This window comes from Anguilla rostrata, chromosome 8 (genome assembly GCF_018555375.3).
Source record: "Anguilla rostrata isolate EN2019 chromosome 8, ASM1855537v3, whole genome shotgun sequence".
Lineage (NCBI taxonomy): Eukaryota > Metazoa > Chordata > Actinopteri > Anguilliformes > Anguillidae > Anguilla > Anguilla rostrata.
Genome location: NC_057940.1, coordinates 4,726,040 through 4,742,182, shown reverse-complemented (window position 1 = coordinate 4,742,182; position 16,143 = coordinate 4,726,040). Strand labels below are relative to the sequence as shown.

At 47.2% G+C, this 16,143-nt stretch overlaps 1 protein-coding gene and 1 long non-coding RNA gene across 2 annotated transcripts; both read right to left on the bottom strand.

The window, feature by feature from the left end:
• Positions 1-1,389: 1,389 nt before the first annotated feature.
• On the bottom strand, positions 1,390-5,832 carry LOC135260612 (uncharacterized). Its single transcript, XR_010331678.1, has 3 exons — positions 4,664-5,832; positions 4,241-4,505; positions 1,390-1,785 (listed from the first exon to the last, which is right to left on the bottom strand). It is a non-coding gene; the product is annotated as an uncharacterized LOC135260612 (long non-coding RNA).
• Positions 5,833-5,938: 106 nt separating this feature from the next.
• ncstn (nicastrin) lies at positions 5,939-16,011 on the bottom strand. Its single transcript, XM_064345983.1, has 17 exons — positions 15,856-16,011; positions 14,476-14,577; positions 13,959-14,082; positions 13,485-13,603; positions 13,014-13,159; positions 12,136-12,286; positions 11,719-11,831; positions 11,078-11,221; positions 10,446-10,550; positions 10,249-10,326; positions 9,941-10,110; positions 9,271-9,373; positions 8,763-8,861; positions 8,370-8,457; positions 8,023-8,189; positions 7,230-7,445; positions 5,939-6,923 (listed from the first exon to the last, which is right to left on the bottom strand). The coding sequence occupies exons 1-17, from the start codon at positions 15,911-15,913 to the stop codon at positions 6,801-6,803; spliced, it is 2,106 nt and encodes a 701-aa protein (XP_064202053.1). The 5' UTR covers positions 15,914-16,011; the 3' UTR covers positions 5,939-6,800.
• Between the last annotated feature and the right edge of the window lie 132 nt (positions 16,012-16,143).

The window sequence follows — 16,143 nt, the reverse complement described above, 5'->3', positions numbered from 1 at the left end:
TTTCATTTAACCTTTATTTAACCAGGTTAGTCTCATTGAGACTAGAAATCTCTTTTTCAAGAGAGACCTGGCCAGGAAAGTAGCAGTCGATTACAGTCACAAAAAAGGTTGTGTGTATAGCTTGTATTGCATGTTTAGTGTGTTTTGCTTGTGTGTATAGCGTGTGCAAAGTGTTTATCCTGTGTAAAATGTGTGTACAGCATATGTAGCGTGTATAGTGTGTGTACAGCGTGTGTATAGCGTGTGCAGTGTGTTTAGCATGTGTGTATATCATGCATGTATAGCGTGTGTGTATAGCATGTGCAGTGTGTTTAGTATGTGTGTATAGCGTGTGCACAGCGTGTGCATATAGCATGTGCAGTGTGTTTAGCATGTGTATAGCGTGTGTACAGCGTGTGCGTATAGCATGTGCAGTGTGTTTAGCATGTGTGTATAGCATGTGCAGTGTGTTTAGCATGTGTGTATAGCGTGTGTGTATAGCATGTGCAGTGTGTTTAGCATGTGTGTATAGCGTGTGTGTATAGCATGTGCAGTGTGTTTAGCATGTGTGTATAGCGTGTGTACAGCGTGTGCATATAGTATGTGCAGTGTGTTTATCATGTGTGTATAGCGTGTGTATAGCATGTGCAGTGTGTTTAGCATGTGTGTATATCATGCATGTATGGCGTGCGTGTATAGCGTGTGAACAGCATGTGTGTATAGCGTGTGTACAGCGTGTGCAGCGTGCTTAGCATGGGTGCATATCATGCATGTATAGCGTGTGAACAGCATGTGTACACACATGCTGTTCACACGCTATACACGCACACGTTATACATGTATGATATGCACCCATGCTAAACAAGCTGCACACGCTGTACCCTAACCCTAACCATATGGGTGCATATCATACATGTATAGCGTGTGCGTGTATAGCGTGTGAACAGCATGTGTGTACAGCGTGTGCAGCGTGTTTAGCATGGGTGCATATCATACATGTATAGCGTGTGCGTGTATAGTGTGTGAACAGCATGTGTGTACAGCTGGGATCATATTAGGATAATATGATTACGTTAGTGTATCTGGCAGGATTGTTTTTGTCTGATTAGGTGTGATTAGATGTGATTCCAGTGCTAGTTTGTACTTGAGATCTGCTGCTGAACAGATACTCTACAGGGTTGGAGTCCTGATCGATGTGTCACTTCTGCACTACGATCCTTACTTACTCTAGTGTTTCTTTGCACCTCACATCGTGAACCATGCACTTGTTTACGTCGCTCTGGATAAGAGGTGCTAATGCCTGTAATGTAATGTAATGTACAGTGTGTGCAGCGTGTTTAGCATGGGTGCATATCATGCATGTATAGCGTGAGTACAGCATGTGCAGCGTGTTTAGCATGGGTGCATATCATACATGTACAGCGTGTGCAGCGTGTTTAGCATGGGTGCATATCATGCATGTATAGCGTGTGTACAGTGCACGCGGTGTCTCGGGTACCTGTGCTTGCGGGAGCTCCGCGAGTGGGAGCTCTTGTAGGAGTAGCCACTGTACTGCGACTCGGTGTCCATCTCTCTCTCTCTCTGGCGGCCGGCTGGGCAGGGCTTCTGCGCCCCTCCCCCGATCCCTCGCTCCCCGGCGCCGCCCTGCTGGCTCTTCCGCTTAGAGAGGGATTTGGCAGAGAGGGCGAGCGGGAGCTTCAGCAGGTCTACCTTACTCCTGAGGGAATCTATCTTGGAGGCCGGAGGAGAGGGAGAGGAGAAGGACAGAGGGAGAGGCGGTGGCTGGGAGGGAGGAGTGGGGAGAAACTGTGGGAGGAGGAGAGGAGGAGGAGGCGGAGGAGGAAGAGAGGGCCGTTAGCTGATCAAGCAGTAGGCACAATGGTAGCTCTATCTGGGATCTTCCATTTTACCAAAAAAAAAAAGGGAAAAACATTTCTGCTCTCCCTCCTGCATTCTCTCGTGTTCTCATGCGGTCTCCCAGGTAACGGGGTCCTGCTGCTGCCATGGTGATGAAAGAGGGCGTATGGGTGGAAGAGTTTGGGGTTGGCAGTTTCCATGGTGATCTGACCTTCTGACACCCTCCCCCCTTCTCACCCCTTTGCTTTGGGGTGGGTGAGGGTGGGAGGGGGGTCTTCACTAAAGGGAATCTACTGGAGAAAACATCTCTTTTCGTGCTTGCGAGTGTGTGTGTGTGAGCGTCTGTGTGTGTGTGCGCACAAGTGTGCACATGGGTAAGTGCGAGATGAGGAAATTAGCTGGGTCTTGTGAGCAAATATCACGCTGACCAACTTACTGAGTCTTAATCTGGTGACAAATTCAATAAAAGGTGTTTCTATTCTTAACCTTCTCTCCAACCATCCCCCCCTCCCCCGGAGAGAACAGAGATCCTCACGCCAACAGGACACCAGCGCACAGACTTATAAACGTGTACAATTTCACACAGAAAGGTGTAAAGAGGTGTAGTATAGAGTGTAAATGTGTAGACAGGTGTTCTTAGGTGTACAGTGGCGGTTCATACAGGTGCGTAATGGAACGCGCAATGGTGCTGAGGACAGAAAAGTACGAAGGTGCGCAGGTACAGCACGTGTACAGGTACGCTGTGAAGGATTAAAAGGTGCGAGTAACCGTGAGGTGCACAGCACTTGTGTACCTGTACATACAGGTGGGGCAGGTGAGATCGTGTTACTCATTCTTCTCTCTGCTCCGTAACCCACTTTATACTGAGCTGCATTCATACGACACTGTAAGCTTACACCACAATGTCCTCTCACACACACACACACGCACGCAGTCAAGTTCAATCTAACCAGACCTTCAGAAATAGAACAGCCACGGGAAGTAATGTCTAAGAAATGGGCAGTACTGGGTAGTCAGTGTGCACCAACATGTGGTTATTGTTGAATAACACACAGTGAAGGTACCGTCAGGTTAAGGGAACTGAAGACACTCCTTAACATTACGGTGACTTAAGATGCCTGAATGAGAAATACATTACCAAATGCCAAAAACTCCCACACCCAAAAAAGGACTGACCACCCTTATCGGTTTGGAGCCGTATGCGTGTTTCTGAGAGGGTGTGTACAGGGTAGAGAGCAAGGTGAGTTTAAAGAGAAAAAAAAGCCCTGATTTTTTTTTTCGCCTGACACAACACACTATCACAGGCCGCAATCAAGCCCACGGACTGGCAGTAGCCCAAGCCGTTGTCCATAGAGCACCCACGGCCCCTCCGCCCCGCCAAACGAGCCCGGGGCTTCGAGGCCTTTTGTTTAGCTTGGAATATAGAAGCAAGCCTAGACAATAGCCTGCATTATCTCGCCACCCAGATCGGGACAGACCCACTCAAAAGGCCGTTATGAGATATTATGCGGTTGACGTGCGAGTGTGTAACTTAGTTAAATGTGCAAGAAGTAAATATTTGAATTTAATTATTACTTAAATACAATAAATGGGTAAAATCTATTGTTCTTACTTTTCTCGAGATGGTTTGTTACCATTCGGTTCTTAAAACTACAGCAATCTGTTCCAGTGTTTTGTGGATATAGGGGGTTCATGCTAACGTTATACCCCCATACGAAGTTTTATTTATTTAAACTGCTGGGTTATTTTAGCACAAATAATCTGTAAAACCCTGATCATATTTGTAAAACACACTGATATTCACTTGAGTAACATTAGATCTACTGTAATTTATTGAACCAACACGCTTGCGCTTAATGATAACACTAGACTACACATTACACTAGCAGTTCAGATAAAGCTGCTTAGAACACATTTAATTCAAGCACGCAGACATAGACCAAAAACGCTGCTAGCTGCTCACGGCAAATTAGAGACCAATTTATCATACATTGCCAGCTAACGCTAGCTGGTAACGTTATTCCCAGATCCCGTTTGAAAATTAGCTGTGCTAGCGCATCACGCAAACCAAAGTCAAGTATTTCAGCAATGTTATATTCGAAATTAAATGAGCGTCTCTGTTCTGTAATTTTAACTGCAAGACTACAACAGTCCATTCATAAATAATTAAAGGTTGCCTTCGTACAATGCGACAGTTCTACATGGACAATGACCAGGCAACACAACGTGATAGTGACTTTGAACGTGTAAACGAACCATAATTAGGTAACGCTGCACACAATCCAGAAACCTTGAAGGTCTGATTCATAAACGCTGCACGGAAACGAAAATTTTCTCATGCAACTTTACCCCCATTTTAAGCCCGCTCTACTACTAACAATGGGATCGACAGAAAGGGACTCACCGGGTTACTGTCGTGAACAGTAGGATAACAGTGTCCGATTTCCAAACAGGAATTTAACGTTTGTTTTGTTCTTGTGTGAGAAAATGTGTCTGTTGGTAGACGGTGAACACTGAGGCCAGCCTCGGTTAGTAATTATATTAGCAGTTACCTCTCAAAACAAAGTCCAATTAACCCAAACGACTCCCATTCTTATTCGTTTGGCTTGGTCCTGTGTCCATCTCTGCGGGTCTACCGACTGTTTTCCCAGAGAATTATCTCTGTGGTCCTGAGGGAAAAAAATCTCACTAAAAATATGAAATCAGAAATGTGAGTGAAAAAAATGTTTTCAATCCATGCGCAGCAACCAGCTTTCCAAGAATTCCTCAAACCGACATACGACCGAACCCCTCGTCGCCAAAAAGACGAGGTGGCCCCGTCCCTTACCCGTTTCTTTGAAAGAAAAAAAATCCCACAGCGTTTCTCTGCACTTCGTTAGTTATCCAACTCCTGAAAGGGCTTGAATTTCTCGTTCACCCTTTTCTCAAATATTGCGTTTTTGCACCCTTTTTTCGTCTTTCACACAGCAAGCGCGCTCCTGGATCCTCTGGGCCCATTCAAATAATTCACTTTCCTTTTCGTTCCTTCGCTCCCTATCCGTCCAGCGCCCCGCCTCCGATTCGCTTTCCTACAAATTCTTCCTCCGAAAATCCCTTTCTACATGACGTCCGGCGAGCGTTTCTCATGTTTCTCACATCGGACTTTTGCTCATTAATATGATCCTAAATGAAAATCTGCACGCAAGACCAAATTATTAAACAAAACTTTTACAGTGGAAAATGGTTAAAAAAAGAAGAAAATTTTTTTTTTCTTGTAAGTCAGATTGGTGGCAAAATCTGCAGGTTATAGATAGCAAAATGGCAAGTAATCGAGTATGCGTAAGTATTCACAGGAATAATAAACAGTCCTTTCAAACAAAATACACCTTCCCGCTAATTCCCACAAGACAATACTTTGTACGTATATGACGTCATGCAAAATTGTTTTTGCCCATAGCATTTTGCTTCAAAATATGGACACTGGCTCCACCCACAGGTTTGAACCAACACACCTCAAACATGGTCCAATTATAACGCTGTTAAAATGTGGTTAACTATACGAGTTGTAAAAATGCTTTTCCCTTTTTAAAAAACGACGAGCCTTTAACATGTAAATGCAAATCCACAACTGGGGTCTGCATAGACTTCTGAAGGAAACATAAGGGATTTGGCTAGAGTAAGTACAACTGTTGGTTATTAACCCAATAACCAAGTCCCCACTATATTAGCACACCACATACAGGCTAAGTAGCAATTTATCACACAAGAGACTGAACACTAGTCCATGACAGAGACTCAACACTAGCCTACCACATACAGACTGAACACTAGCACAACACATGCAGACTGAACACTAACCCATCACACAGACTTAACACTAGCCTACCACATGCAGACTGAACACTAGTCAATCACAGAGACTGAACAGAAGGGCACCACATACAGACTGACCACTCACCCATCACACAGAGACTCAACACTAACCCATCACACACAGACAGACTACTAACCCTCCACACAGAGACTGAACTACGACCACAAAAGATGCCACAAACCAATCCACAGACCACAAACCATCACACGACAGTTTTCTTTGTCACAGAAGAGACAAGCATGACAGATGCAAAAGACAAGACTGGGAAAGCCATATTTATTCAGTTACCAAGGCAACAATCTCATCTCGTTGTCCCCCAGTGAGTTGTACCGAAGCATGCCACAGCCTAAACACACAAATAAGTCTTCTTCTCTCTTGATTACAGCTTTTGTCCTCACACCAATGCTGAACACTTCGCACCGTGTTCACAGATAAAGAACTAAACACAAATTTGATCCAGTAGTGCTCATGTGAGTCAGCTAGCTGGCTGGCTGGTCTGGTCCCGCCACTGCTGCTGCCGTTAATAATGCCTTCAACCCGGGGACACACTGTGGAGTCCCCACAAACACCTATCAGACCTGCTGTGACACGCTATCGCACACACACACACACACACACACACACAGGGACACGCACATACATACATACACGCACATACACACACACAAACACAGACACACACCTGTACGCAACACGCACATACGCACATGGGCATGGTCATACATACACACACACATACACGCACGTGCATGCAAGCACACACACACACACACATGCGGGCAAACATACAAACGTACGCACTCACCTCACTCACTCACATCAAATGAATTTCAACACCCAAGATCAAATCAAATCTAGCGCCTAAAATCCAAGTACAGTAAACAAATCATGATTCTCTGAATAAAATACAAGGAAATATCAACATTTCTGCATCGATCACATCCTGAACCAAAAAAAAACAAAACAAAACAAAAAAAAAAAAAACCCTGTCCAGTTGAAAGCAGTCCAGTAGTGGCTGTCACTCAAGTGTGACATCATCTGCATGACTCCGCCTCTAGCCCGTCTGGGACAGCAGGCTGAGGCGCATCACGCGTGCGCGTCCGCGGAAGGGTCAGTAGGCGGCGCTAGCGGGCTCTCTGCTGGCGCTGAAGAGCAGGTCAGCCTTGGAGCTGATGAAGTAGGTCACCAGGAGAGAGACCAGCAACACGGCCACGCCCACTCCCAGCGTCAGCATCTGCAAGGGTGGGAGGGGGAGAGGGAGAGAGGGAGAGAGGGAGAGAGGGAAAGCAGAGAGGGAGAAGAGGGAGGGAGAGCCAGGAAAAGAGGGAACGCAGAGGAGGAGAGAGGGCAGTGTGAGCAGAGCGGTCACGGGGGCTTCTTCCCAAAACCGAACAAATAATCATCAAACAGAAAAAGAGGACGAAGACATCGGTCACGCTCGTGTTTTCGGATTCCACATAAAAACCGGGGAGGGTCCGTGTCACGAGTACGAGCTGAACCTGACGGAGCACCACTGCCTGCGTTTTTTTGGTGCAGTTACCTCCAGCTCTCGGCTGGCCACCAGGAAGATCCGCGCGCTGATTTTCTTCCACCGAGACTCCGTCCACGTGGAGTAGTCATGGGAACTGTAGTCCTGCAGCTCGAAGGCCGGGGAGAGCGCCTTAGTGAGGCGCACCGCTGCGCGCACGCAATGCGGCCCCCCCTCCGCGCTGCTGTTGGGCGAGACTGAGCCCTGCACCCAAAAGTAGGAGTACAACTGTGGGGGGGGGGGGAAGCGAAAGAGAGAAACAGACCAAAACAAAGAGAGAGAGAGAGACAGGGAGAGGAAGAGACACTATTAATTTTTAATTTCTCCTTTGTTCAACAATAGATGGAGAAGAGGCCAAAAAATCTCACAAGCTTAAGATAAATACACAAAAAAAAACGAGGCAAGAAAAAAGGCCAAAAAACGAAAAGAAAAAATAAACGAGTGTGAAAGTGTGAGCTTCGCTTGGTTCTGACACTGTGTGTGTGTGCGCTCGCACATTAGTGACTGCAACAGTGTGTATGAGAGCGCATTTTGTATTTGTATTAGCAGCTGAATAGTGTATATTAGACTGTACTAGTGGCTGTGTAGCGTACAATGACAGTCTATAATGGAGTGTATCGGAGACTGTAATTGTGTGCAATAGTCTATTAGCAGCCGTATGAGTATTGTCGGTAGTGAGTATTAGTCGGTAGCGTAGTGTATAATAAGAATGTGATGGTGCGTATCAGTGACCGTATAGTGTTGTTATAACAGTCTATAATAGATATAATAGTGTGTACAGGTGACTGTTACAGGTGAGTCTCACCTCTTTGCTCTCCCCCTCCACGCCCTCTGGGTTTTGGCACTCGGTCTGGGTCAGGTTGGCGGGGGTGCCGGTCAGGTTGGCCAGGATGTACTGCACCAGGCGGGTGGGGGTGTTGACCGGGTTGCCGGACACGGGCACACCCACGTAGTACTGCGGGGGGTGTGGTCCTGTGGGGGGGGGGGGTCGGGGGGGCAACAGAACAGCAGTGAGCACAGAGCGCTTTTTATACACCCGCCCGCGGTAAGAGCGCCAACGTGGGGGATCATGTGATCGTGTGATCATGTGATCACGTGATCATGTGATCGTGGCGGTTATATGGGGGGGATGTGGAAAGGCGGGAGACGCACCTAGAATCTTTTGGCCCTCCGGACTCATCAGAGCCTGAAACCAGCTGTTATTGGTCTGAATCAAGAACCCGTACAGCATCTGAGTGACCTGAGAGAGAGAGAGAGGGGGGGAAGGAGAAAGAGAGAGAGATGATGATGGAGGAGGGAGAGGGGTACAGTTCTAAGGGGTTACAGTTGTAGTACTTTAGGGGTACAGTGTCAGTATCTAGGGGTTACAGTCTGTTAGTACTCTTAAGGGGTTACAGTCTGTCAGTACTCTTAAGGGGTTACAGTCTGTCAGTACTCTTAAGGGGTTACAGTCTGTCAGTAGTTTTAATGAGCTCAGTCTGTCAGTAGTTTTAATGAGCTCAGTCAGTCAGTGCTCTTAACGAGTTAGATCTCATAATTCCTCACAATCTTGGGGTCGGCAATGATTTTGGCCAGCTGAGACTCCTCCCCTTCCGCCTGCCTGTACAGAGAGCGAGCCACTACTGTAGCCAACTCAGCCAGAGCCTGAGAGAGAGAGAGAGAGAGGGGAGAGGTTGAGAGAGAGAGAGAGAGGGAGAGGGGGGGGGGGTAGAGGGAGGGGAGGAGAGAGAGAGAGGGAGAGGGAGGGAGAGGGTGGGGGAGGGAGGGAGAGAGAGAGAGAGGGAGGGGGAGGGAGGGAGAGAGGTTGAGAGAGAGAGAGAGAGGGAAGGAGAGAGAGAGAGAGAAAGAGGGAGGGAGAGGGAGAGAGTGAGAGAGAAAGAGGGAGGGAGAGGGAGAGAGTGAGAGAGTGTGTGGAGATAATTTCCAAATGAGAAATGTAACATCGCTATGCAGACGTATTGCAGCGTCAGTGCTGTCACCGTGGTAACAACACTAAAGATGTATCAGCATTTCTGTAATGACAGTGTGATTGCTGTTGCTATAGGAACAGTACCTTAGCGGTGTCAGTGACATATTCCAGCTGTTCTTCCGGGCTCAGATTGGGCGGGTATGTCACATTAAGGTACTCAGCGTTGTCATAGAGACTCTCATAGTACCTGAGGAAGAGGTGTGGAAGTATTCTCAGTAATGACTGATTTTTTTAAACACTCATCTGCATTCCAGCGGTGTAAATGGGGGACTACATTTCCCATGATGCCCAGGGAAAAGCTTAGAAAGCTGGCCAGTCTGTCTGTGATTGGCCAGCGGCCATTTGTAAATAGCTGAACTGGGAACAATTGCTTGATTCCAGCGTATGACTGACAGCTACATAGTCTTATCTTGGACCACGACAAAGACCACAAAGTAACAAATATGAAGGTAACAAATGCAAATGTTTAAGAATTTAAAGTACAGTGGAACCTACAACGCATATTCAATAACACCCACGTAACAGAAATTTCCATAGCCTTTTCAGTATAATATAATACACGAACAAATTAAAGGTAACTTAGTTTGGAATCTGCGTACCCTCTTGCGTGACCTACTCAACATCCAGCGGCCACACATAATAGGTTTAGGTAAACAGGACCATACAAAACAAAGTGTCTGTTCTTCAAAATAGCAGCAAAAAGAATGGTTCAAGTAAGCCAATGCTGCCTGCTCAAACCCTCCGCCTCTCTCACCTGTTGCTGAAAGCGGATTGGTGGTCAGTGAGCACGACCCCGGGGATTGGCCGTGCTCGCAGGAAGCGCTGGAAGGAGGAGGGCGGGAGGGCCTGAGTGACACCTGGCTCATCCAATGTAATGTTTAATTTAGGAGCTTCTGACTTCAAGTAGTTTACAAGTTTCAGAACCTGTAGAGGTGTAAGGTTGAGAGAGAGAGAGGAGACGATAACAGTATTGATAACACATACAATCACAGACACTTCTCTGTAGATACAGTTACACACTTACACATACACAAACACACACATTTGCTCTGACACACTCACCTCTGAGTTCACGGTGCTGTTCTTCCTGGATATAGGGTCAGAATGGAGCCACAGCTTGGAGTCTGTCCTCAACCCCACCTACAACACACACACACACACACACAGACAGACAGAGAGAGAAAGAGAGAGATAATTAGTGTGAGTATGTGTGTGACTATGTATGCACAGCAGTGTACACTGTGCAAGTGTGTTTGTACCTGTCCAATCTCCAGTATGGAGTGGATGTTCTCCAGGTCGATGACGAACTTCCCCTTCTCCATATCGTACACCATTCGGCTGCTGCCGATGTAGTCAAAGGCCTCCTACAGAGAGAGCAGGCAGGAGTCACACACACACGGGCTTTCACACACTATACACAAACGCTACACTCCCTAAACACAACACAGTATACAATACACACAAAATACCATTTATCCAGGGGCGAGGACAAACAATGCCGAAAAGATGCGACAAAATATACGATTACAAACGAGGCAACACCCGGGCAGAGGGCGAATGACAGGAAAATGAGACGTAGGACTCACACACTCGGAAACCGAGTAGCACAGGATTGGCGTGAATCCGTTCGCAAAGCTTAAAACGGCATATCGGCCGCTGCGCGCTACACTTAGATCAGGTCAGCGGTCCACAAATCTGTACGGCTGATTTTTTATCATTTCTGGTCCAGGTTGGAGAACGTTTACACTCCTACGTTATGCTTGCACACACAAATATATACACCACACACACACACACACACACTACACACTACACGCTCACACAGTATAATCTATGATATACAATCCACACTCTCACGCCCTCATAATCTCAGACACAGGCACACACTGACCCCCTGGAAGAAGGCGTAGAGGATATTTCGGGTGGGCGGGGTCACTGCTCTCAGGGCTTGGGCGGCGGCCAGTAGGGTGACGAATCCAGTGATGCTGCCCTCCCCAGCGGGGGCAATGTCCCAGAAGAACGACCTGCCGTCCAGCTGAGAGAGAGAGAGGGATGGAGACAGGGAGAGGGTGAGGGAGAGAGAGAGGGGAGAGAGAGGGAGAGGGTGGGGGAGAGAGAGAGGGGCGAGAGAGGGGGAGAGGGAGAGGTAGAGAGGGAGAGAGAGAGGGATGGAGTGTGAAAGGTGGGAGGGAAAGAGAGAGATAACTGCTGTTTGCATATGTGCACGAGTGAGTGAGTGAGTATGTGTGCGTGAGTGTGGACTGTATATCATGAAGTATACTGTGTTTGTGTGTGTTTAGTGAATGTCTGTGTGTGTGTGTGTGTGTGTGAGTGGTTGTTCCCCCATGTCATCTTTGGGCTCCATACCGATGTAACAGGAGAGGTGTTACCGCTGTCTGTCACTCACTTGCGCTGTTGTGCAGTGATAGGGTGAAAAATGATGGGGCGTGGCCCTGCGCTTGTCACTCACTCACGATGCTGTGCAGTGATAGGGTGAAAAACGATAGGGCGTGGCCTACGCTTGTCACTCACCCGTGCCGCGGCGATGACCACACTCTGATTTTCTTTGTGGCCCTTCTCCGTGTTGTTGAGGGGCACAATGGAACCCCAGACGTTGTAGTCACTGAGCGCGTCACACACGATCTCTACAACACAGATACACAGTTTACACACAGTTTACACACACACACACACACACACACCATGAACGTGTCACACACAATCTCTACAACAGAGATACACACAGTTTACACACAGACACACACACCGTGAACGCATCACGCACGATCTGTACAACAGAGATACACAGTTTACAAAGACACACACACACACACACACACACACACCGTGAGCATATCACACACAATCTCTACAAGAGAGATAAGCACTGCTTTCACACAAAATCCACAAGCGTTACAAACACGGTTGGCGAACCCTTGGCCGGCTCACCGGGGCTGATGCTGAAGCTGGTCTGGATGTCGTTGCGTCTCATGCAGGTGGCGGTGTTGGTGACGGCGTGCATGTGGGAGAACAGCTGCATGGCACACAGCGGGTACTGAGGGGTGCTGCCATTCAGCCCAACGTTGTGCTCTCTGAAACACTGCGGACACAGACACAGTTACTATACACACACACAGTTAACAACACAAGCACAGAGTTACTAACACACACGCACACACAGAGTTACTATACATACACACACACACACAGAGTTACTAACATACGCACACACACACGGGCACAGAGTTACAAACACACACACACACACACACACAGACACGCGCACACACACATAGGCGCACAGAGTTACTAACACACACATACACACACACGCACACAGAGTTCCTAACACACACAGACACACACACTGAGTTACTATACATACACACACACACACAGTTAACACATGCACACACACAGAGTTACTAACACACACACACACAGACACGCGCACACACACATAGGCGCACAGAGTTACTAACACACACACATACACACTGAGTTACTATACATACACACACACACAGTTAACACACACGCACACACACAGAGTTACTAACACACACACGCAGAGTTACTAGCATACACACACAGTTAACAACACACATGCGCACACACACACACACAGTTACTAACATACACACACGCAGAGTTACTAACACGCACACGCACACACACATAAACAAACACACACACAGAGTTAAACACGCACGCATATATACACACAAAGTTACTAAACACAGAAGCACACACACTCACACACAGAGTTACTAAACACACACACACACGCACACTCGCGGTTACCACAGGCACACACGTGCACTCACTTTTCGGATGACCTCGGTCTCGTTGTCCTCTTTCAGGGAGAAGATGGGGAAGTTGAAGTCCTCGTAGGACAGGCCGTTCCCCAGAGGGTTCCACACCGTGCCGTTGCAGCCGGCCAGGTCAGGACCATAGCTGTCCGAGTAAACGCCTGACGGAAAAGCACACCGCACACTGTGGGCTCGCACTTTGGCACTGCTATAGAGCAGTACCACAGACAACGATGCAGTCTCACAGCATGCCCTCACTGATACAGGGGTTACACATGCAACCATATGAGTACAGTTGAGCATTCGGAATTTAAAAGACGTGGTGATTTCAGAATTCAACACATTTGCCAAAAAAAAACATGAGTACCCCAACACCACCACCATCACCCTGGACCCAAAAGCAGAGCCCTGCCCCACCCCCCCCACTCCAACCCCCATGTACTGTATATGTTACCCCAACCTGCACCCCGCCCTGTGCCGTTATACCTGAGCCCTCATTTGGGCAGGTATTGTGAGGAGAGAACCCCGTTGAGGGTCCAGATTTGGGGATCACCACGGCAACACCAGCCACACGCAGCGAACCCTTCAACCTTATCATGGTGGTCCTGCGTGAGGAGGAAAGAGTCACTGCACCCTGGGAAGTGAACACTGCATCACAGTCACAGTCACTGCATCACAGTCACTCTCACTGCATCACAGTCACTGCATCACAGTCCCTCTCACTGCCTCACAGTCACTCACTGCATCACAGTCCCAGTCACTGCCTCACAGTATCACAGTCCCTCTCACTGCATCACAGTCACTGCATCACAGTCCCTCTCACTGCATCAGTCACTACATCACAGTCCCTCTCACTGCATCACAGTCACTACATCACAGTCAGTCACAGCCTCACAGTCAGTCACACTACATCACAGACAGTCAGACCGGGTCGCAGTCACTCTCACTGCGTGAGTGTACCTGTTGAACAGGTGTGCGTCCATCATAACCATGTAGGGTGGGTTGGGTCCAGAGCTTAGTACCCAGTCCAAATCTGACTCCGCCTCCAAGACATGAATGACACCTGTGTCACCTGAGATGGAGGCTGGGAGAGAATAGAATAGTTAGAAAAATCCCTTTTTTTCCAGTGTTATTTCACAGCATTCACTTTTTTAAACCCACCGTTTTAGAGCTTAGGCAACACGTACGCCATGTTAACACAGATGCGCTGCACGTCATTTAAAACAGCCTATGTCCATCAAGATAGATTATAATGGCAAAATACAGCTAATTCCAGCACTTCCTGTGTGTACTTCTACTGGGCCTGGTAATTGTCCCTCTCTTTAGTTATTGCTGCCTTTAAAGGCCTACTGGACACCTGTATGAACTTGACTTTGAAAGATACTGTGGTTAAACAGTTCTGCAATGCTAAAATGAACGCAAGCTGGGCAGCTGGTTTCATCTGGTTTTCCCCGGATGCCGTGCTGCAGTCACTCACACTGGCAGCCGATCTGGTGAGTGGCGTTGAGCAGCCGAACGCATGGAATCGTGTTGTTGAGCACGACGTAAATCTTCTGCTCCACCGAGTTACATCTCACACCTGGGAGAGGGGAAATGAAAGAGAAATCAAGCTGAACTGCACAAGCGTGCGTGCGCGCACACACACACACACACACACACATGCACTCACACGTTCAGCACTGTCACCTTCTCACAAAATTGTCTTCTGATGCACTCGTGCGAGAGAAAAGGCAACAGCCATTTTGAATTTTCTCGTCCCACAATCACCCCTCCACCCTCCCTCCTGAAATTGTTCCAAGTGTTCATAAAAAACAAAGGTCAAGTGGCAATAAAAGAAAGCCAGAACGGTCATATTTGTGTTTCATTTCAGCGATTCCTTTGTTGCAAGATTCCAGTTGGCAATGTTGGGTTTTCGCCAGTACACACGCCATTGTGGGCATTGGACTTGACCTTATTCTGGCAACACTGTGTACTTAAGAACAAGTTGTCGTGTACAGCTTTGCTGTACATTTCAGTTGAGTGACGAAGAGAAGCAGTAATTAAATGTGAACGTCATGTGACATTAAACAGTCATAGTCACATTGGTCATATGATAGTACAATACTAGCCAAAACAACAATGCAAAAATAAACGTTATGCTGTCCACAAGAAAATATAAGTAGAACGAACGACATGATAACGGGTATGTTACTTCGAAGCGACGTGAGAATCTCTACATAAACGACTTGTCCCTGGTCTAAACACGCGGTTGTCGCCAACGGCCGCTATCAGCTGCATATATACTTCGGGTCGCTTTAAATCAGAGCGACGCTCTCTCCACAAACAATCGCCTCTTGTTCAGCAAAAACTGCCTGCAGCGATCAAAACCTAGCTCACTGACTTTCTATCTTAACAAAAGAGACTAATTTTCGAAACCGTCGTTACTTAAAACCTATGGCCACGCCAGCAAATTGACTGTTAAAAGCAATAGCTACTGGCTATAGTCTAGCCTCCATATTTAAAATGAAATTTGTCTGGATGGATGCCCGCCTGCTCCTGTCGGAGGGTAGGCAGGCGAGCTTTACCAGGATGACACACAGATTAGTGCGACAGAGGTTCAGCGGTAACCTAAATTTAAAAATTCAGCTATGTAGCTAACCTAATTATGACACCCATCGACACTGTAACTTATCCGGGTTGTTAACAAAGATAAACTCATATGGAATCAGCCAGTTAGCTTAGCTACCAAGGTGGCTAACTAGCTTCAATTGGATACCGTTTGCTCGCTGGTGGAGTTACAGGCGATAGCCATAGTTTATAAACGTCCGGCTGTTGATCAATAGCAAGATAAAATGAAAAAAATAAACACATTACTTACCATTAGATAGCCAAAAGACTATTAAAAATACCGACAATTTAGCGGATTCAAGACCCATCTTCCTGGTTTGAGAAACACAACAGGAACTTCACAGGAAGAGGTCAAGCAATAATGCCTTTCCGTTTCCGGTCTATGTCTGTGACTCACAGAACTCTATCGTGAGACATTGAATGTACGCTCCATGCTACGACTTCACACATTTCTGTATCAGAACTTAATATAAACATTGGATTTTTGAGGATCACAGAATGGCATTTGGTGTACGAACCTGAATTCGGAAATGCACAG

Bases quoted from the DNA above. Each gene is read 5' to 3' on its own strand.
- ncstn (XM_064345983.1), bottom strand. From the start codon at position 15,913: ATGGGTCTTGAATCCGCTAAATTGTCGGTATTTTTAATAGTCTTTTGG. The intron at 14,083-14,475 runs GTGAGTGACTGC...ATTCTCTCCCAG, and splicing joins TCACCAGATCGGCTGCCAGT to CCTCCATCTCAGGTGACACA. The intron at 8,458-8,762 runs GTGAGGAATTAT...TCTCTCTCTCAG, and splicing joins TCATTGCCGACCCCAAGATT to GTCACTCAGATGCTGTACGG.